At 29.2% G+C, this 22,978-nt stretch overlaps 2 protein-coding genes across 6 annotated transcripts; both read right to left on the bottom strand.

Moving 5' to 3' along the window:
- Positions 1-1,431: 1,431 nt before the first annotated feature.
- LOC107944287 (transmembrane protein 120 homolog) lies at positions 1,432-5,295 on the bottom strand. Of its 4 annotated transcripts, none has more exons than XM_016878113.2 (11): positions 4,919-5,293; positions 4,754-4,832; positions 4,555-4,649; positions 4,207-4,311; positions 4,012-4,091; positions 3,420-3,510; positions 3,239-3,346; positions 2,990-3,076; positions 2,797-2,865; positions 2,535-2,684; positions 1,432-1,994 (listed from the first exon to the last, which is right to left on the bottom strand). In XM_016878113.2, the coding sequence occupies exons 1-10, from the start codon at positions 5,177-5,179 to the stop codon at positions 2,553-2,555; spliced, it is 1,107 nt and encodes a 368-aa protein (XP_016733602.1). In that variant the 5' UTR covers positions 5,180-5,293; the 3' UTR covers positions 1,432-1,994; positions 2,535-2,552. The 4 variants fall into 4 exon arrangements, with proteins under 4 accessions (XP_016733602.1, XP_016733603.1, XP_016733600.1 ...); XM_016878114.2 differs by having other exon boundaries at positions 1,432-2,085; XM_016878111.2 differs by lacking the exon at positions 1,432-1,994 and adding an exon at positions 2,215-2,419.
- A 772-nt stretch (positions 5,296-6,067) lies between these two features.
- Positions 6,068-9,369, bottom strand: LOC107924387 (transmembrane protein 120 homolog). Of its 2 annotated transcripts, none has more exons than XM_016854813.2 (10): positions 8,817-9,369; positions 8,640-8,718; positions 8,444-8,538; positions 8,093-8,197; positions 7,913-7,992; positions 7,076-7,166; positions 6,889-6,996; positions 6,696-6,782; positions 6,505-6,573; positions 6,068-6,421 (listed from the first exon to the last, which is right to left on the bottom strand). In XM_016854813.2, the coding sequence occupies exons 1-10, from the start codon at positions 9,078-9,080 to the stop codon at positions 6,290-6,292; spliced, it is 1,110 nt and encodes a 369-aa protein (XP_016710302.2). In that variant the 5' UTR covers positions 9,081-9,369; the 3' UTR covers positions 6,068-6,289. The 2 variants fall into 2 exon arrangements, 1 of the variants encoding a protein (XP_016710302.2); XR_005904714.1 differs by having other exon boundaries at positions 6,373-6,421; positions 6,505-6,594.
- Positions 9,370-22,978: the final 13,609 nt, after the last annotated feature.

The following is a 22,978-nucleotide window of genomic DNA, read 5'->3' on the forward strand; positions in this document are numbered from 1 at the left end:
ATATCGATCAAATACCTTCATCATATATTATATTATAGTTATGGTTCCATATGACTAGACTGATTGCTAAATATCAACCAAATTGTTGATTTGAGAAATAGTCACAAACCAATTGCTTGCTATTGCTGACTATGAGCATTGCTTCGCTGCACTGGATTTTAGATTAGATGTTAAATAGCTAATTTGGTGCCATATAATTTTCATAATCCTCATTTTCATTTCACTTTCCCTATATCTTTATGTCGTGTCAAACTATAATCATACCATAATTAAAATTACGAGATCTAGAACGTGATAATGTTTTGCTAATTGACATTATACAGAATAGGTTAGCAGTGAGCAGTAATCACAACGAAATTAGGTCAATACATGATTGGTGTTCTAAAGATTGGAACTTGAAACTCCGACATATTTTGAGGGACAATGATAAGGTGACAGATCGTATTGCAAAAAGACTAGAAGTGAAATGGAACAATTGATTATTCATATGGATCTACCGACATATGTGAGAGATTTATTGGAGAAAGATGTCCAACACGCTATTCATACAATGTTGATGGCCAATAATACTACTGTAGTTTTAGCGTATGGCTAAACTCTTATTTATTACCAAAAAAAATAAAAATTATGAGATCTAATTTTTCATATATTACTTTGGTTCCTATCATCATCGTCATTGTAATAGTTACATTAATGATGTAATTGAAATCTTAACTTAATGTATTACCAAAAAATAACTTTAATGGTGAGTTTGAAGTTATTAAAATTTTAAGATATTATGTTGAAATCACGCCCTTAAGTGTGATTTAATGTGTATTGTAAACATAGTACCAAAAAAAAAATGCCCCACACTTAAAAAATTATCATTAAATCTTAAAATAAATTTAATTTTTAATTGGACAGATTTATTTTTTTTTCTAATTAAGTCTTATGAAAATTTTAATTAAACCCTCTAACATTTTCAACAATTCTCATTAAGCATCTTAAAAATAAAATAAAAATTTAAATCTTTCAAATTTTTTGAAAATTTTAATTGAGTTCTCAAAAGTTTTGGAACTTTCAATTAAGCCCCCAAAACTCAACTTATAACTTAAAAAGGATAAAATTAAGTAGTTGGATGGTGACCATACACTTAAAAGGCGACGCCCTAATAGCATGAAGAGTATCCTTTACCGACCAAATAGCTATGAAAGATTGTCTTCTCACGTATCTAATTATTTCGTTATTCATTTTATTTATAAAAAAATATTTACATATAATAATAAATTTAACAATTTGTCATGCCAACCAAAAGAAGTTTCAACTAAAAAGCAGAAACTCTGGAGCCGGTGGCTTTTACAAATCATAGCTAACCTTTATTTTGGAGAATGTGTGTTTCTACTATTAAAAAATATAAAATAGTACCAAATTGAAAGAAATTATTTAAAAAAATTAAGATAAACTTAGTTGATTCTTTTTTAATATCATAAAGACTAAATTCATCCAGAGACTAATAATACAGGAACCTCTCATGTACTTTAACCTTTTAATTTGTTTTTCTACTTGAGAGTTGGACTTGAATTTACAGGCCTTCACATGAAAGGTAATGGGCTTTTAGGAAACTATTGACCCATGGACACCATTTGCGAAGGCTTGTTTCATGTGATCCTAATATCCAAAACCTGGTACCTTAGACCTACAATCCCTTGGTTTATGATGCTTTTGGGAAATATTGCAACGTAATTCACACTTATTTTGGGGAAAAGTCCCCCAATAGAACACTGTTACGGTAAAAACTACTGCAGGAGCCGGTGGGGGTTTTTTTTTTTTTGCCCTCTCAATTTATCTATAAGCAGCAGACCACTACAGTGCTTTATCTCGGTCTCTTGGCAAGCCCCGAGTAGTGGTTGGCTGAAACTTAACACGGACAGCTCTTCATGGAGCGAAACCCAGGCAATGTATCACGGGGCTAGAATTCCGCTGCCCGTGACAAATGCAGTTGGTGAAGCTGTTATCTGCGATCACAATGGAAACTCGGTCATCGGCCATCGGAGCAATCAGTAAGCTTTCTCGCATAGGATTCTCAAGCAGATGTATGCCGATACACTAGGAAACCAATTTCCAGTAAGGTTACAACTAAATGTATATTTTTCCAGTAAGCTTACAACTAAATGTATGTTTGGAATATAACACTAGACAAAAATGCGAAAAACAACATGAATTAATAAACAAGTATCTCAGAATCATCAATATTTATATAAATATAGAACTATCTTACAAAATTACGTAAATTAAAAAGAAAAACAAAAAAGCCTAGTATTGGGCTTGCCATTTACAAAATGGTGAAAGAACATCCAGGCGTTGCTTGTTTCCACTGAACTTTACATTTTGGTTAAACACACACCAAAAAAAGAGTGTATTTCATATAAAGTAAAACTGCCTGTGAAAATGAAAATACTTCAAAAACAAACACTTTGCCTCATCTAAAACAAACATATATGAGACACTGGAAACATAAAAAAAAATGACACTAAAAAACTAGATGTAAGATTTACCTAACAATTAGGGACATTCTAATCCAACTCCGCCTTGCTCTTTGATCTTTTCATCTTTGCTTTAAACCTTGATTTCGTCATGAGTGTCTGTATTGTGTTTATAAAGTTTCCAACAGCCATCAAAACCAAAAGTATCCCACAACAAATTACCTGCCAAAATCCAAATTTTCAAGTTTACATACAACCACATGTTGTTTACTAATTCTTTATACTTTCAGGTATATATGATCAAAGAGAGAAATCACGAGATGCGAAAACCTACCTGCCATTCAGTAACAACTCCAACAAATGCTGTCTTGAGCAATAGCAGTCCAACATATGCCTCAAAACCCTATAACAATGTTCAAAACAACTGAAGGTTTTAGTCCTTTTAGTGGTTAAGGAAAACATCATAAAACCAATTTCGACCCGTCTACATATTCTCAGCAATTAATCAAAAGTTAGCTTTGCACTACCTGCATAACGAAAAGTATTGGACATAAAACCCACAGTTGGCCATCTACACCAGCCGTTTCTCCCCACACAACATCCATTCTATTAGCCTGGAAACAACAACAAAAGATTTGCATTTAGAACTGATTCTCTATAATTTTAAGGATCTGAAATGGAGGCATAATAGCCACTGCTTATAGCTACTATGCAAAAATAATTAACGATTAAAGGAAACAACTTTTTTTATGCGGGTTGCAGGAAGAAGATAACACCTTTCCAAGGGCAATACGAGTATAAAGTCTCTGACGCTGATATCTATTTTGAAGAAGCATGGCAACTCCTTGCATCATAGCCCATTGAAGGAAAAGTTCTACACCTCTCTGCACAGGATTTAACAGATTGTTAATCAGCAATAAGTTATAAATAATTAGCATACAATGGCACAACAGTGACCTGCTTTTGAGCACAATTAGGCTGTCTTTTGATCTCCCAAGTGAGACTAACTAGGGCCATAAGCATAGCACAATAGTGATGGTATATCCACCTGCAGAAGTGTAATGGTCGTCAATACAAGCAAGCAAATCTCTATGGTCTCTCATGCAAATCCGACAGCATAGCCAACATAAGCAATCAAGACAATTAATCAAAGTACAATAAGAGACTGTTCTAGGCATTAATATGTATACAAAAGTTATCCAATATTTGTCTTCTTCAAATACATATAAGCCATCTACAACATAAGAAAATGGTTACAAGTTACAACCAGTACATAAACTCAGTTGTGATGATGGGGTAACCAAAGGAGAATTTAACATAGACACTATTTCCTTTCAATGTCCTCAGGAAAACAACCAAAAGGATGATTCCGCCCTTCAAAGCTTAAAGAAACATCAACTTCACATTATCATACCGGTAAAAAATCTACCCCGCTCTAACACTAACTCTCCAGTTACATGTCTGCTTTCAGGGAATAACACAACAAGATAAACATGTACATGTTTGCTTTCAGAAAACATTTTAGGAAAAGAAAAAGGGATACATTTACCATGGACGGATGTCACTTCCATTTGCTCGCAATATGTTCTCTCGCATAGCCAAACCAGTGTAAAGGAACAACAACCATGCCTGACAATTACATATCATACACTCAGCATCAATTCACAGAAATATAACTCCGCCTTAAATCAGCAACAAGTGAACCAAATCTAAACAAAACCCTAAGGAGTAACCTTCATAATACCTCGTACAATTGAACTGGAAATGCAGGCAAGCAGCCTTCCCAAATCCAAGATTTTAAAATAAGCAAGGTTAACGGGAAAAGAAGAAACAGAAAGGCAGTCCTATCCTGTTGAAGGAAAACCAGTTCAGAGTAAGCATAAATACTTAAAATTTCACAAATTCCCAATTTTCTATCTAATAAAAATTCACAAACAACTCATGAATTTGATAAATCCTGCTATTAATTTGGTGAATTTCTATACGAGGGAAATGACATGCAACTGTTGAATTAAAGAATTTATTCATATGCAAATCAAAAGACAATCAACGAATAAAAATTAGAAAAGGGTAAAAGAGAAGTGATGCTTACTCTATAGCCGTTATATTCCTCCTTAACTTTCAACTGCACTTCTTTACGAGATGCCCGCACATTGATCGGTCCCAGAAACATCCTCAGAAACCTTCCTGCCATACCAATTACAAATTAATTAATCGCTACCTCTAATGACAAGAAATCAGATCACTTAAAAAAAGAGACAAACAGAGAACATGTAAGTATCAAAGTATACCCTGAGCTTTGGCAGGAAGAAAAGCAGCGGCTTCTCCATCTGTTAAGATGGAGCTGGCTCTCTGTAAATCCTCTTCGAGCTGTTTCTCAGATCCAAAACAAAATAAAATAATTAAAAGAGAGAAATGATGAGAAAAAGGAACATGCAAAGGTTAAGGAGTTTTGCCTTGCTTGCGAACTTAGGATCCAAAAGCTTTTTAGATACAAGCGAGTTGATCGAAGAACGAACACGGCGAATAGAGGATTCAAGAGAAATGGCTTTTTGGCGAAGAGACTGCTCCTCGTTTGAAATCTTCCATAAAAGCGAAGCTCCAGATTCGTGCAACTCCCTGGCTTGCTCTATCACCCTCCCTACTTCTTCTTCAAATTTATCCGCCGACGCAGACGCAGACGCCGACGCCGACGCCGATTCATTCGCCCTCTGCATTTCCTCGTCTTTAGAATTTTCGAGTAAAATCGTTTTTAGGGGGTTATCCTAATAAAATCTAACAATGAAAGGGTACGGTTTAGCATTCCCTGGATATATAATATAGGTAACATAGTCACATGGTCGATTTGTCATATTTTGGTTATTATATTATTGACTGTCGCTAACATAGCACATTATATCATTATTTTAGATAAATTTTTAAGTTAATTTCCATAATTACTCTTTATATCCTTTTTTATAATGTAATTTATTTTTTTATTATAAAAAATTAATTATAAAAAATCTAAGTCTCATCCAAGTAAAAGTCTCTTAAATATAACGAAATGTTCTCTCCCAAAACCCACACTTGTTCAATTTCGAATTAATTTGATTCTCATTTTCTTAAAATCTGCAATATGATTCGAAGGGGTGCATCGTGATCATCCTCAGTTTTGAAGTACTCAAAGATATATCAATAAATACAATTACGAAACTGATAATTTAAAAAAAAAGTCACCCGTAGTATCCGTATCAAGTCTTGAATGTGATTTTAGGGATAAGACAGGCATTTGGACATTTCTTGACAATTTCTGGACAAAAAGTTCAGGACATTGCAAGGGATGATTCTACGAATCCTTAACCCTTAAATATTAAGAGTTATTGCAAAAGCTAAAGCTGTTATTAGCGATCACAATTGAAACTAGGTCATCAAGCATATCCCAAAAGCAATCAGTGTTGTGGCCGAGCTGTGGACTGTCCACAGTGGCCTGGAGATGGCCATAAATTTGAATATCAGAAAACTAGGGGACCAACTTTCAGTAAGATTACAACTAAATGTACTTGAGAATATAACACTACACAATAAAGCAATGCGAACAATAACACGAATTAAATATCTCAGATTCGTTAACAAATCAAAATTTATATAAATAAAAATACCTTACAAAAATACATTTCAAAGAAAAAAAAAAAAAAACAGAAGCCAAGCCTTGGACTTGCCATTTTCTTAAAGAGTTCAAAATGGTGAAAGAATATCTAGGCGTTGCTTGCTTCCACTCAACTAATTTTCATATGAAGTATACTTAACAAACATGTTTATGTAAGATTTACCTAACAATAAAGGACATTCTAATCCAACTCCGGCTTGCTCTTTGATCTTTTCATCTTTGCTTTAAACCTTGATTTTGTCACGAGTGTCTGTATAGTGTTTATAAAGTTCCCAACAGCCATCAAAACCAAAAGTATCCCACAACAAATTACCTGCCAAAACCCAGTTTTCCATTATTGGTACCATTTTTCAAGTTCACATACAACCATATGTTGTTTACTAAGAGAAAACCTACCTGCCATTCGGTAACAACTCCAACGAATGCTGTCTTGAGCAATAGGAGTCCAACATATGCCTCAAACCCCTATAACCATGTTCACAACAACTGAAGGTTTTACACCCTTTTAGTGGTAAAAAGAATATCATAAAACGGATTTCGTCCAGTCACATATTCTCAGCAATTAATCAAAAGTTAGCTTGCATTACCTGCATAGCGAAAAGAATTGGACATAAAACCCACAGTTGGCCGTCTACACCAGACGTTTCTCCCCACACAACATCCATTCTATTAGCCTGGAAACAACAATAAAATATTTGCATTTAGAACTGATTCTCTATAATTTTAAGGATCTGACATGGAGGCATAATAGCCATTGCTTATGCGGGAAGAAGATAACACCTTTCCAAGGGCAATACGAGTATAAAGTCTCTGACGCTGATATCTATTTTGAAGAAGCATGGCAACTCCTTGCATCATAGCCCATTGAAGGAAAAGTTCTACACCTCTCTGCACAGGGGTTTAACACATGGTTAGTCAAGTTATAAAAATAATAAAATTAATTAGTGTACAATGGCACAGCAGTGACCTGCTTCTGAGCGCAATTAGGCTGTCTTTTAATCTCCCAAGTGAGACTAACTAGGGCCATAAGCATAGCACAATAGTGATGGTATATCCACCTGCGAAAGTATAATGGTCATCAATACCAGGAAAATACTATGTACACAAACAAACTACAGACGAACGTCAAGAATGAAAATTTATACGTTCTAGAATTGATTTTCAACTAACATATACACATTCCATAACCTGGGCAATAATTGTTCTCACAGGCTGTTGTAAGCCGCAAAAAGAAGATCCACAAGATTAAATGGATTTGAACAATTTCAGATGATCCACATAAAGCTTTCATGGATAAATAAGATGCCATTGGAGTAAAATGCTAGTATGTAATCACAAGCAAGCCAAATCTCCATGGTCTCTCACGCAAATCCGGCAACATAACCAACATAAGAAATGTGCAATAAGAGAGTGCTCTAGGCATTAATATGTCTACAAAAAGTTATTTTTCTTCAACTAAGTTAGGGATAACATACAGATAAGCCATCTACAACATAAGAAAATGGTTACAAGTTACAACCAATACATAAACTCAGTTGTGATGATGGGGTAACCAAAGGAGAATTTAACATAGACACCATTTCCTTTCAATGTCCTCTGAGAAACAACCAAAAGGATTGATTCCACCAATCAAAACTTAAAGAAACATCAACTTCACATTATCACATTATCATACTGAAAATCTACCTCCCTCTAACCAACTCTCCAGTTACACGTCTGCTTTCAGGGAACAACACAACAAAATAAACATGTACAAGTTTGCTTTCAGAAAACATTTGAGAAAAAAAAAAAGGGATGCAATTACCATGGACGAATATCACTTCCATTTGCTCGCAATATGTTCTCTCGCATAGCCAAACCAGTGTAAAGGAACAACAACCATGCCTGACAATTACATATCATACACTCAGCATTAATTCACAGAAATATAACTCTGCCTTAAATCAGCAACAAGTGAACCAAATCTAAGTAACCTTTATAATACCTCGTACAATTGAACTGGAAATGCAGGCAAGCATCCTTCCCAAATCCAAGATTTTAAAATAAGCAAAGTTAACGGGAAAAGAAGAAACAGAAAGGCAGTCCTATCCTGTTGAAGGAAGACAGTACAGAGAAAGCATACATAAATACTTCAATTTTCAAAAATTCCCAATTTTCTGTCTAATAAAAATTCACAAACAACTCTTGAATTTGATAAGTCCTACTATTAATTTGGTGAATTTCTATACGAGGGAAATAGCATGCTATCGTTAAATTAAAGAATATATTCATATGCAAACCAAAAGACAATCAACGAATAAAAATTAGAAAAGAGTAAAGGAGAAGTGATGCTTACTCTGTAGCTGTTATATTCCTCCTTAACTTTCAACTGGACTTCTTTACGAGATGCTCGCACATTGATTGGCCCCAGAAACATCCTCAGAAACCTTCCTGCCATATCAATTACAAATAATTAATCGCTACATCTAACTACAGGAAATCAAATCACTTAAAAAGAAAGAGACAGAGAACAAGCAAGTGTCAAAGTATACCCTGAGCTTCAGCAGGAAGAAAAGCAGCGGCTTCTCCATCTGTTAGGATGGAGCTGGCTCTCTGTAAATCCTCTTCGAGCTGTTTCTCAGATCCAAAAAAATAAAGAAAGAAAGAAACAATTAAAAGACAGAAATGATAAGAAAAAGGAACATGCAAAACAGGTTAAGGAGTTTTACCTTGCGAGCGAACTTAGGATCCAAAAGCTTTTTAGATATAAGCGAATTGATTGAAGAACGAACACGGCGAATAGAAGATTCAAGAGAAATGGCTTTTTGGCGAAGAGATTGCTCCTCGTTTGAAATCTTCCATAAAAGCGAAGCTCCAGATTCGTGCAACTCCCTGGCTTGATCCATCACCCTCCCAACTTCTTCTTCCAATTTACCCGTCGCCGCCGACGACGACGACGCCGGCTCCGATTCCGATTCCTTCACCCTCTCCATTTTCTCTCGTCTTTAGATTTCTTAAGTATAATTGGTTTCTTTTGGTTCCCAATAAAATCAAACAATGAATGGGTATGGTTTAGTATTCTAGGAATTATATAGTATAATATTTATTTTTAGTGTAAGGTCAAAGATTGCATTTAAATGAAGAGAGGCGTTTTCGTTGTTCAATTGGAAAACGTAACCTTTAAATGAAGAGAGGCGTTTTCGTTGTTCAATTGGAAAACGTAACCTTTTAGGAAAGGCAAAGGGGATCGGAAAATGCTTCTTTTCTTCGTATATGCTTGCATGAATAAAATGAAAATATAGCATCTCTAGTTTATACATAATGTACTCTCTCTCTCTCTTTGTCAAAATAAATTAATAAATTAATAAATTTATTAATTTGTATTATAACATTAGATGAAAAAAATTGTAAAAAAAATAATATGAAAATTAAATGTGGTTTTGACTAAATTGGTAAAATTAAAATTTAAAAATATTCATGTTTTGAATTTGAATTTTATCACTATAAAATATAATAAATAAAATTATTCTAAAAATAATATTATATAAAAAATAAAAATACTTTCAAAATAATACTTTTCGTCAATTGTATATTATTTGATTGGTATATGATCGCGATTTTCGTGACAGGTAAGTTTTAAATATTTATAATTAATCGTCATTGAAACTAACTATTATCGCGTAGGCAAGTGTACCTATCGAACAGTAGTATAGTTTTAACAAGATCGGATTGTCGAACCCAAAGGAATTGAAAGTACTAGTAATGACTGTCTTTTTATTATCTAGCCTAAGAATAAGGTGGTTTTGTTTTAACTAACTAATTAACTAATCTAAGAATTCACATAAAGTAGAATTGGGGGATTACTTTTGGAAAACGATTGAATTAAGACAATACCTAAGGAAAAATCCATCTAGACTTCACTTGTTATTCTGACTCTGAATCGGATGATTTATTCATTTAACTTGTTCCGTAGATATCCCTAAGTTATGTTATTATCTTTATTCAATACTAATAACGACTAATCCTTAAATTGAATAATTGAAATTTTTCTCTAATTAATGCCCTAGGGTTGCATTAACTCGATCTATGGATCCCCTTATTAGGTGTCACCTTAATCCGGCAAAATCTTGTACCCTATCTTTAGGCGCGCAATCAACTCCGCTTAATTATGACAAATGTACTCTTAGATAGAGTCTATTCCTCCTCTGAATAAGAGCTTATCTTGAATCAGTATCCTGAGATATCAAAACAAGAATTAAGAACACATAATTAAGAACAAGTTAAATATTTATCATACAATTCAGAAATTAACAACAAGATTCGTTTTAGGTTTCATCCCCCTTAGGTATTTAAGGGATTTAGTTCATAACTAAAACGGAAAACATCTCAGAAGAATAATGAATACAAAACATAAAGAAAATCCAAAACTCCTGAAGGGAAATTGAAGGGAGATCTTCAGTCTTGATGATGAATTAGTCTTCTGAGATGGATCAATCGGCTACCTTTAAGTAATTCCTTCCTTCCTCCCTCTGTGTCCCCTTACTTTTCTCCTCTATGGTGTATTTGTAGGTTTTAGAATGCCTAGAAGCCCTCAAAATTGGTTTTTTTCGAATTGGACTCAACTTGGGCTTGGCAGGGACACGCCCGTGTGAGTCGTGGTTCGAATCTGCCAAATTGACACGGCCGTGTGGTTTGCCCGTGTGAGGAGGTCCAGCCCGTGCTGAATTCGTACTTTGGCTTATTTTTCTCTGTTTTTGGTCCATTTCTTATTCCTTTCGCTCTCCTATGCTTCCTAAGTATAAAACATGAAATTAAAGTATTAGGAGCATCAAATTCACCAATTTTTATGAAAAATCATCCATAAAATGCGTTAAGCACGGGGTAAAAATATGTATAAATTACGGTTTATCAGTATAATAAATTTAGCCCCTAAAATTTACACGTTCTGTCAATTTGATTTTAATTTAGCAAAGTTATCCTGCAACATTTGTGTAAATATGTAAATGTTAAGGCTGAATTTGTTGAATTTTTTAGAATTAAGACTAAAATGACCAAATATGTAAACATTGTAGGCTAAATTTATTACTATACCAATCAAAATTATGTACAATTGACGAAAAACATTAATGTAATGATTAATTGTCTTTAGTTGCTCACTTTCGAAATTGACAAAGATTACATTGCTTCAATTTTTTTAGAAGGATTAATTTGCTCAATTTCAAATTTGCGAAGGATTGAAGAGGTTTTTTTTATTATAAACTTTTAGGTAGTGGATGAAAAAATTTATCACATTTGGTGGATTAGTACAAAAAGTTAGGGTACAATTGATTTAAAGTTTAATATTTATTTAACTCATTCTTGTCGATTTTCATAATTAAGTTCGAACTAAATTTTAATTAAACTTGTATGTTTTTAAATTCAAGTTTAATTCAATAATTAAGCATAAAGTTAATAATATTTTTTAAGAACAATAATACAAATTTAAGGTTCGTTTGTTTACATGTAAAAGGTTTTACAAAAAATATTTTCTGTATTTTCCTGTGTTTGTTTCACAGAAAATAATTTAGTCAATAGAAAATGATTTACAGGTCAAGGTAAAATAAGTCATTTTTCTTATAAAATAACTTACCCTTTTGAAAAGCGTAAGTCATTTTCCGGGGAAAAAAACTCATTTATAGATAATTTTATTTTTATATAAAAATTAACTTAAATCAAGCTTAATATTATTATATTGATAATAATTTTTTTATTTTTAAAAATATTTAAAATATTATATTTTTCAATATTATTAAACCTACATATTTAATTATTTATATTTAGTCATATAACAAATTATTAATATAATAGATATAATTTATTATTTTTATAAATTATTTAATATTTTAATTTTATTTTAATAATAAATTTTAAAAATAATAATTTTAAATAATATTATTCACATATTATTAAAAATATTCAATATTAATATTTTAATAATAATTATTTATTACAATTATAAATATATTAATAATAAATTTTTATAGTATAAAGGTTTAAATATATCATAAGTCTATGTAAATTTCACAGATTTGTAATTGAGTCTTTGTACTTTTATTTTCAAGAATTTAGTCCCTTTACTTTTCAAATTTGAAAATCAAGCCTAATTGTTGACATCGTTAATTTGTTTTGTCAAATTTGTTGATGTCACATTTTTAAATAAAAAATACTCACTTAGTAGTCATGTAATTAAAAAATGATGTTGCAATGAATCTGAATTTAACATAATATTTTTAATATATGCAAAAACAATGTAAAATATAAAATTATAGATAAAAATAAATTCAATTAAACAATAAAAAATAAGAAAATCTCAAATGTATGTTTGTTTAATTGAAAACAATTTTTATAAAAATTATTTAAGAAATCTACTAAACAACAGAAAATATTTTACACAGATTCATCTAGAAAATATTAGCTTTTTCCAGAAAAGTAAATAATTTTCCAAAAATCATTTTTCGAAAATCATTTTCGGTGAAACAAACTGAGCCTAATAATAATATTTTAAATATATATTAGAAATGAAAATTTCAAAAAGGCTAATAAGCTATTTAAGTCGAATATTACTTATTTCGAATATAGCTCGAGCTTTATTCAATATTTAGTGAATCAAATTTAATTTTTTTAAATCAAACTAAAATAGCTTGTTAGCACCGTGTGATTTTCACCAACGTTGTTTAAATTAAACTAGACTATTTGGTTGAATCAATAGAATTGAGAATCAATAGAAATATCGATTTGGAGAAGGATATTAAACATATTAACTCAAGAATTGATACGAAACAATTAAATTGAATAAAAATCAATTTAATATTTTTATTTTTACTTAAAAAATATATTAATTTAAATTAATCGGATCCATTCGACCACCTATATGAAATGATTGATTTCCACATTGGTAAACAACATAGGCAAATAGCCGCAATCCCTTCTTACAAAATATGTCTGCCCAATTAATTATAAACACGAGGGCAGCCGGGACCGGACCTAAACTTCATAACCGCACCGCACGGCAAAATAGCTGAACAGCTTATGTTGTTGACTTGACGGCTGCTTCTTCCCTCTATTACATTCTCCTTATTAAGGCTAAATAAAATAGATTATGTGTAGGGTTGCTTCTGGCCGCCAAAATAGTTAATTTTTAGTGGCCAAAACAATCTTAAAAAATAAAAAACAAAACAAACGGAAAAAACAACATGTTTTTGGTGTAATTATTTTTACAATTAAATAATCATATTTTAGATTTTATTTTAAATATTGCTAAGGAAATTAAAAAACTACATAATCAAGGATGAAATGATATCATGTCTCCTTAAAAAAATATTAAAATAAATTAAATAAATATTTGTTATTTATTCAACCTTGCTTATAGAATTGAAAAACTACACTAGCAAACTTTCTCAACCAACATTTTAAATGCAACTTTTTTTTTTAATTTTGAAATTAAAAATTAGCTTTTAAATTAGTATTAATTTTGAAAAGGCATATTAATGAATTTAGCTCTTAACCTTTATATCTTTTGTCATTAATTTTCAAAAAGTGTCAAATTATTTTTTAATTAATGTTGGCTAAAACACAAAATTTTTTAATGATGTTAGCGTGGAAACTTATGTGACAATCCACATATACTTCATAATAATATGACATTATTTGTCTTATATATCAAGTCAACAAAATTTAAAAATAAAAAAATGATATTCAAAAAAGATTTTAAAAATTCATAAAAATTCAAAAAACAAGACTAGTATACATGAATTGCTATGCAGTTTATCATGTTTAAAAATTTAACATTTTAATTAATATTTCCATTAGAAAAATAATTCAACTCGTTTTTGAAAGGTTAGTGGTCAAATTTGACTTTTTGTAAAAGGTTGAAGGCTAAATTTAACTTTTAAAAAATTAACATTATTGACAAAAACGTAAACAATAAATACTAAATTTATCTTTATGCCTTTTCAAAATAAAAATCCGTTTAGTTGTATAAAGTATTATTGTAAAAAAAATAATTATTACATAATTATTAAAATATCTGGTCACAATATAAAGAATAATTGTTATAAATTTAACTTAAAATTAGAAAAATTAGTAAAAATATAACATCTCTTTAAAACAAGTTAAAAAAAATCCTTTTATTTATTTTTCTCAAAATATTAGATTATTGTTAATTCACATATTAAGACATATCTAAGTTAGATTATCGTGTTTAAATTTTTATTGGTTTAAAATAATATTAAAAAAATGCATTAGTAGGATTTTGGTAATTTTCCTACTCCATTGATAAGTAATATTAATTCAATTAAAAAATTTATTATAACAGAGATATTATAGAGAAATGATCCATTTACTCTAATATAATATTAAAGTAGTATTTCACCTAAAATAAATAGCTAAAATTATAAAACATTTATCACTAAAATATTAATTGTATTTATAAAATAGTAATATAAAAAAGATAAAGTAATATTTAGTTTTTAAATTTAGTAAAAAAAATAATTTGATCCCTAAATTTTTTTATTCAAATTAGTTCAGAACTTAACAACTTTTCTAGATTAAAAATTATATCACTTCATCACTTAAAAATTTTAAAATTATATAAAATCTAAAAAAACTAAATATATATAAAATAATTTTTTTCTGATAATAACATGACACAATTTCAGAATATTATATCATCATATTTTAATAAAATTTAAATTCTAAGGACCAAATTTTAAAAACCACCTAATTCTAAAACTACCATGGATTAAAAAAAAAAATCGGAAATCAAAGTTAACAATCTTATTATAAGTTGGTGGTGATAAGCTTTGTTTCATCCATTTGTCCAAGCAAGCACGGCGCCGTACAAGTCTTGAAACCTAGAGCGCCCCCTAATATAGAAAAATGAATTGTTAAGGAGAGTTTGGCCACGCTCTACATTGGTTGAATCTATATAATCCAACAACCCAAGCCCATGTATCCCTCCCACTAAGTCAAAAACCTCATCCTCATTTAAAATTATTAAACTATTAGTAACTTTATATTTTAATCATTTAATTTTAAAAAGTTACAAAATGATCAATAAACTATTCAAAAATTTCTATTTAAGTCATATGTTGTTAATTTTTCTTTAAAGTCTAGCCATCAAGCTCCAAGTGATGATCGGTGTGATGGATCAATACTATCAACGAGTAGAAAAACATATTTTAAATTCAATTCGATATAACGGTTAGTGTCGGAGATTGAAAAAGGTGTTCGGATTTTGATTTACATACCTATGATGTTCAAAGTTGGTTTATGAAAAAAAATGAACTGTAAAAGAGAATGGGAAGAAGAGTTTTCCATTGGTTTAGGTGGTGTGAATAGAGAAGATCATACAACAATAATTTTAATAGCCTAGTGATTTAAATGAAAAACTTTCAAAATGTTCGGTGACAATTTTATAACTTTTGAAGTTAAGTGTGACCAAAACATAAACTTATTAATAGTTTTACCCTAATATTTTTTTTATGACTCACACGCCATTAGGAGCAAATTAATGTCTGGCACACAAACACTCCATAGCGTAAGTACGAGAGTAAACTGCTAATTAGCCCATTGCTTCGAATACTTCATTTATTAATAAACTTAAAATCACAGGAAAATAAATACGTATGAAAGTAAAAAAATCCCCATGTTTGGTTAACATAGTAGTCATAATTAATATTCTAATACAACAAATTTCAAGATTTTTATAACCTTTCCTCTATTCAAAGTAATCCAACTAAACAAGAGTGTGGATAGCTTAGTCAAATAACCTGAATCTCTTAGTCAATACATGGTTGCTCGCTGTTATTCCTACCACTTTGTTGGATATCTTTACTAAACTTGTCTTCAGTACTTAGGAACAGTTGAACCAATACAAAATAAAAACTATGCTAGACCTCTGAGTTGGGCAGGTTGGATGAATCTTGATATGGTTAATTCGAGTTTTAGAAATATTCAGTTATTTCTAGTAAAATTAGTTTCGAAATCGAATCATTTTGAGTTCGGGTCATCTCAAGTTTTGGTCACTTTGGGTTCAAACCATTTCAAATTATTGTCATTTCAGGTTTAGATTTGAGTTTAATTTAATAGCCTTATTATTTTGAATCCGATTATTTTAAATTCAAGTTATTTGTATTTATATTTTAAAAACAGAAGTACAGGAATTATTAATTGGTTTAAATATATTATAAAATTAATAATTATAAAATATAATAAATTGAAATTAATTAACCTATAATCCAATATATAAAAACCATAAAAAAAGTTGAAAAAAAGTTATTATTTAGTTTATTTTAAAATTGTCATTATAAATATTTTTTTGTTAAAATAAAATTATTTAATTTAAAATTTGTGGGATAACTAGAAATTAATTAGACTTTTAGGATTTAAAATAATGAAAAAATAAAAATAATAATGAGCGGAAAATATTTTTAGAATTTTCAAATAAAACAGAATCAAAATATTGTGATAAATTATTAATTTTATTTTTCTAAAAAATATACTTAATTTAAGTTCGAATTAATTTGAATTCGAGTTGAATGAAATTAAATTATCAACTTTTCATAATTAAATTAAATTGAATCTGATTAGAAATAATTAGATTAAATTTTTGGGTTTAGGTTAGTTGAAGGGTAAATGAAAAAGGGTTGTTGGCTTGCTTTTGACTTGTGAGGAATACTTTGGCTGCAATTGGAAAACTAACATAAGTTTTCAATCATTTAATGAATGGTTTAACATTTCATATCCAAAATTAGAAACCAACTTCAACCACCATTATAACTTTAATAATGAAGATTTCTACTATATACACTTTGTGGGGTGTGCCTTATATTTATCATATAGTTTGTAGATATTTAATACAACTTGTATTATGACACAAGAATTTTAGTATCACAATACTAAAGTCAGCCAATGATGTTATGATGAGAAATTTCTCGACGTTACAACCATGGACGGCATCATGACGACGCGAATGGGGATATTGTGACGTGTTCTTGACAAAAATCAAGTTTCTTCACCTAGTTAAACTCTGCTATCTTTTTTCAATCAAACTCTTATTATTTTAAGGATATTTTAGTCATTTTAACCTTTTAAACTTAGCCTATTTAAAGGACTTTGTATCCTTGTTTTGATAAGTCAATTAAAGATGTAGTACTAAAAACTTTTTATTTTGGGCGACAAGATGTAGTTGCAAAAATAAGTTTTGATGAGAATTTTTATAGTAAATATGGAGAGAAATTTGTACCAATTTTGAGAGAACACTGTGAGAGTTAATGTTTTGTTTTTGGGGTTTTGGCTTTGGGAGCGATGAGAAACCCCATAATTTCACCACCCCAGGCTTTAGTGGCCATTTCAAATGGGTTTTATGTTTCTAAGCTTAATCCGATACCACTTTCTACTTAAACTTCTTTTAATTGAATCATGTAATTAAATTATAATTCCATAATTGTTATGAATTCCTACCATTATTTCTGTAAAAAGAAATCATTCATTCAATCCAGAGTTAACACGTGTCATTTTAAATAATATCAAAAAGTAGTTAATATTAAATAATAATTTAATTCAAATTTAATATTATATTTTTTTTCTATCTCCTCTGTCTTTCTCTCTCTCTCTCCCCCTTCACCTTCACCTCCCTTCCTCCCTTTATTTACGGTAGCAAAAATGGAAAAAAGAGAATTTTTAGTGTAAATGTAAAAAGGAAAAAAATTGGGGGATGGGAAAACTCGCAAATTTTATTGAAATGAAAAAAAAAATAATGTGAAAATTTTATGGGGGAAGAGAGTAGAAAAAAAGATAGAAACAATGAAGAACGAAAAAAAAAAACCAACGTGGATGGTTCGAAGAAGAATGAAAATAAAAAATAATTTAATTTAATTTAAATACACGTATATTTAATTTCATGTAAATAATAATATAGATAAAAATTCCACATGACAAGGTTTTTGTTTATTGAAGTGTGCAGGACCAAATTTCTGGCCGGGCCCAATCAAACCAACTCAAATTAAGCACCCCACTAAACCGACCACTAACTCTATCATCCTACTAAATCATCCACTACCTCCATCACCTCCACTAACTCCATCACCATACTTGTTATAAGTTGTAAAATTTGGCTATAAAAGCCATAGAAAACTATTGTGAGGGGGAATTTTTTAGAGAATATACATATGAAATCAAAGAGAATACAAATCAGATTTTTAAGGTAACTTTTTATATTATTCAATTTTGTTTACTTTGGCGTTCACATTTTTTCTTTACACAAACGGAAAAAAAGGAAAGAGATGGAGTTTACCTCTGATTTTATTTCCTTTTTGATTTGGCCCCAAAGTTTTCATTTTTAATTCAATTTAACCCCTTTTTTTATTTTTGTTATTTTACTGTTAAATTAATTAATTTAAGCTTTATTCTCATTATTTTTATATTTTTTTTATTTTCTATTAATTTAATTAATTTGAGTTATGTTTTATATTATTATATTATTTATTTATTATATATTTATTATGTAAATAAATAAATAAATATATTTTTAAGCGAAGTTAATTATTTTAAATATAAATTTCTATTATACATAGACTTATTATATTATTTTTTTATACCATTGTTTATTATCGGTTACCATTTTTATATCAAATTATTATTTACTATTTCTCACTATTACTAATTTAACATTGTTATTCCAATTTATTTTTTTTTACTATTATCCCTCATATTTAATGTTATCATCAATATACTTTTTGTTATTATCATCATGTTTTTAATATTATTATTAATACTATTAGCACAATGTTTATTACATTATTGTATTTATTATTACTGTTGTTTTATTAATTATTTCTATTAATTACTATTATTATTATTTTATTATTTATATATGGTTAGCATTATTCTCCTATTATTATTTTTCATGTTGTCTATTATCATCATTTTTAAAAAAATATATGTCCTTAATTCATTTATCCATTGATCTTCTCTCAAAATTTTTCAAAATAAAGGCAATGTTCGGTATTTAAAGAATTCGAAGAATCGTGCCCTAACGTACTGGGTTTCGCTTTCTTTGTTTGTCTTGAATATTCGAATATCCTCTTACCAGTTCACTCTAAAAAATTTTCAAAATAAAGGCAATGTTCGGTATTTAAAGAATTCGAAGAATCGTGCCCTAACGTACTGGGTTTCACTTTCTTTGTTTGTTTTGAATATTCGAATATCCTCTTAAGGCTAAAACGCCCGTTTTAAAGGCAAGCTCACAGGGTAGAAAAATGTTGTGTCCTAACGTACTGGATGTAATGTTTTACCTTGAGGTGAGATGATCTTTAATACACATTTGACTTACCTAAATGTTTTAAAAGCCAATAAAAGGAGGATCGCGTTTTGAACTCTGTCTAAATCTTTAATTTTCGACATTAAGACACTAAATAATCAATTAAGTACCAATTTTGGGCGTGTCGAATGTGCTAATCCTTCCTCGTACGTAACTGACTCCCGAACCGATTTTCTATTTTCGCAGACCAAAATCGTCGTTTTGAAAAATTTATTTATTTATTAAAAACGACCGTGTTTTAAGGTGATCCAATCATGCCCTATTAAAAACGATTGGTGGCGACTCCCAACTTTTCGTTTTCAAAAGTTGATTTTCCGTTTTCAAAAAAATAGTTTCGACAAAGTGTTTTTTTTAACGAAAATAACGATATTATAATGATTAAGGAATTATGATATAGTTTGAGTGTTGCTTATTCTATTAATTAAGCCTTATAAAAATGTAAATTAAATAATTATTTAGAAAAGTAATGTTAGTTTTTCTTTCTTGAAGAGTGATCTTGTTATATTATATGGTGGGTTCATCATGTACGTGATCAGAGGTGAATGTAAAGAAGCAGATAAACAATCTTGACATGAAAAAATTGTAGTTTAGTTTCATTATAAATGATAAAATTTTACTTTAGTCCTTAAAATGTAAAAAGTGTTTGTTTAATCTCTTAAAAATGATGAAATTATAAATTAATACATGATAAAATTATATTTTAATCTATAAAAAATTTACAATTCAATTTCAATCCCCTTAAATGGAATTCCTAAATTTGCCCCCATGTGTGACACATAACACATTGTTTTACCTTTTATGAAATCACTGTTTCGCACCTAAAAAAAAAAACAAATAGATATTTCTTTTTTTATACAAAGGCTAAAATTATTCATAGCTCACCTCTTAAAAAATAATAAAATATATTTAAATACGCTCAAACTCGTATCTTTTTATACTGATAACAATATTAACACAAACCGAACTAAAATTTAATTGATAACTAACATATAATCATTTAACCCATTTTTAAAATATATAGATAATGAGCACGACAAACATATAATAAACTCGTCATTTGACACGGTAATATCACAAAAATATCTATATACTTATTTAAATAATTTAAAATTAATTTTATATTTCTAAATAATTATTTAATTCAATGCATTTTGACATTAAAAAAAAAATTCCAAGAAAAGCGCGGTGATGGAATCCATTACAGTTAATGCGAAAAAGAAACGTATATTCTCAATGCTTCTTCCTCCACCTGCAATCAATGAATATGCTTCCAATTCCGGTGCTTAACTAAACCATAATATATTAGTTAAAAGAAAAACCTAAACCATAATATAAAATATCCGGTAATGCAGACATAAAATAAATATTTTTTAAATTAGTAGTAAGTTTATGTTTTAGTTATTAAATTATGTAAAAATTTTTATTTAAGTTACTAAATTAGCGAGCTCTAAATAATGATTCGATGATTAATAAGACAGATCAGTATCCATGTAGAAGAACATACCTTAGATCGAAGTTGATCTAATGGTTTTTATTTGATATCAAGGAGGAAAATTGTTTGGCTTTTAGTTCACAGATTTGTGACGTTTAAAATTGTTTCGTGAGAAAAATAAATTGTGAAAGAGATTGAGAATGATAACTTTTGATTAGTATAGGTACCACAACAAAACAACCGTAGTTTTAACAATTTAATAATTTAAATAATTTTTTTGAATAATTTAATAATTTTTTAAAATTTAATGATTAAAATATAAATTTTCTTAATAATTTAGCAACTATCTCAAGTTCGTGATCTTCATATTTTTTTTACGTAAAATTGTTCAAAATATATAAATTTGCTTATATTTTGGTTTATCTAAATTATTATTATTATTAGATATTTGAGTGGACCAGGTTGAATGCCGACCATTACCCTCTCTCCCACAAAAAACCATAAACCCTGTCTGCGTGTCTTCTTTTTTTTTTTTGTTTGTTTGGAAGTAGCATAATATGTTACTATCTACGTGTCCTTAAGTAAACACATCTCTCACTGTTCCCCTAATACCTCCAAAATACACCCCAATCACCCTTTTCCTTCCCCTTGGTTTTACTTGTAAAAAACCTTATCTTTTATGTTATGCTAGTGTATAGTTAGGGTTTAATATGTATTTTACTCTTGAATTTGTCTCAAAATATTTAATAGACATTTTAATTTGTATTTTGTCATAATCATTAGTGTCATGTTAGCATAAACTAATATTATTAGTGTAAATATATCAACTTAGGTGACATAATACGAATTCAAGTACTAACTAAATATTTTTGAACAAATTCAAAAGCTAATTGCATATTAACTCTATAGTTAATTGTGATAATAAAAAAACGGTTAATATAACTTTTAGTCCTAAATTTTAGTAATTAAGCCCCTTTTGATACTTGTACTTTTTTGGTTCACCAACTAGGTCTATTTTAATTCTCAACTTGGTATATGCTTGAAATTTTAAAAAATAATTTTTTTTTACTTTCAAATGATGACATGACACAGTTTTAGAATAATACACGATCAATTTTTTACACTTAATAATTTTAGAGACCAAATCAGTCTAGTTACAAATTCAAATAACAAAATAAACCAAAAATATTAAAGTATCAAAATGAATACTAAAAATTATATAAACCCATGAAAAAAAATCTAAAAACAAGCTTGGTTGTGTTCAATAATCAAAATAATCTTTTTTAAAGGTGATCGGGGTGTTTCATTTCATGGGGTCTACCTCTTTCTAAAAGGTGATTGCAAATGCAAACTTATCCTATCAACCCCCCCCCCCTTTTTTTTGTTCTTTTACGTAGCTTATCTCAAACCTTGTCGTCATTTGGTCAAAAGCAAAAAGTGAAAAACAACAATGGCCAATGAGTTAAACCAATGAGTCTGCCATTACCGAGTTGCTTCAAACCATAATTGGTACCTCAGCAGCAATGGGTTTCTCCTTATTTGGGCAAAGGCCATACTTGGTACATAAAATTAGAATTATATAACATAATTTGTATGTCAACCTCGTATATTTGGGCATTGAAAATTAGAATTGATTTCATATTTGTCAGTGGCTATGAAAGAAGCAAAAATATGAGGGTAATTTTGCAAAAGCGACATTTTTGTTTCAATGCCATCAATGCTCGTATGATTAAGAGAGAGACACAAATGTATTAATTAATGGAGCCCAATTGAAGAATGTTAGTAATTTCTCGAAACTCGTAGAATCATCTATTTACTTTGTAGTTTTAAACATTTTTGGGATATGTGAAACCAAAATGTGATAATAAATGTAATGTTAAAATATATCATAAGTAGTTGTATTTTTTAAAAATTTTAAATTTTAGTTTTTTCTTTATTTTTTATATTTTAAAATTTAGATTTAATTATTAATATAGTTAATTTATTGTTAAATTTATTAATATGGTATTTTAAATTTTAAAAATGTATTTGATAGCTATGTAATTAAAAGAACGATGTTGTAATAGAACTTGAAATTAAAAGGACTAAATTTCAAATGT

This window comes from Gossypium hirsutum, chromosome A11 (assembly GCF_007990345.1).
Source record: "Gossypium hirsutum isolate 1008001.06 chromosome A11, Gossypium_hirsutum_v2.1, whole genome shotgun sequence".
NCBI classification, from domain to species: domain Eukaryota; kingdom Viridiplantae; phylum Streptophyta; class Magnoliopsida; order Malvales; family Malvaceae; genus Gossypium; species Gossypium hirsutum.

Bases quoted from the DNA above. Each gene is read 5' to 3' on its own strand.
- LOC107944287 (XM_016878113.2), bottom strand. From the start codon at position 5,179: ATGCAGAGGGCGAATGAATCGGCGTCGGCGTCGGCGTCTGCGTCTGCG. The intron at 4,092-4,206 runs GTATTATGAAGG...TGTAATTGTCAG, and splicing joins TTCCAGTTCAATTGTACGAG to GCATGGTTGTTGTTCCTTTA. The intron at 3,077-3,238 runs GTGTTATCTTCT...TGTTGTTTCCAG, and splicing joins CTCGTATTGCCCTTGGAAAG to GCTAATAGAATGGATGTTGT.
- LOC107924387 (XM_016854813.2), bottom strand. From the start codon at position 9,080: ATGGAGAGGGTGAAGGAATCGGAATCGGAGCCGGCGTCGTCGTCGTCG. The intron at 6,997-7,075 runs GTCACTGCTGTG...ACCCCTGTGCAG, and splicing joins CTAATTGCGCTCAGAAGCAG to AGAGGTGTAGAACTTTTCCT. The intron at 6,422-6,504 runs GTAGGTTTTCTC...GGGTTTTGGCAG, and splicing joins GAGTTGTTACCGAATGGCAG to GTAATTTGTTGTGGGATACT.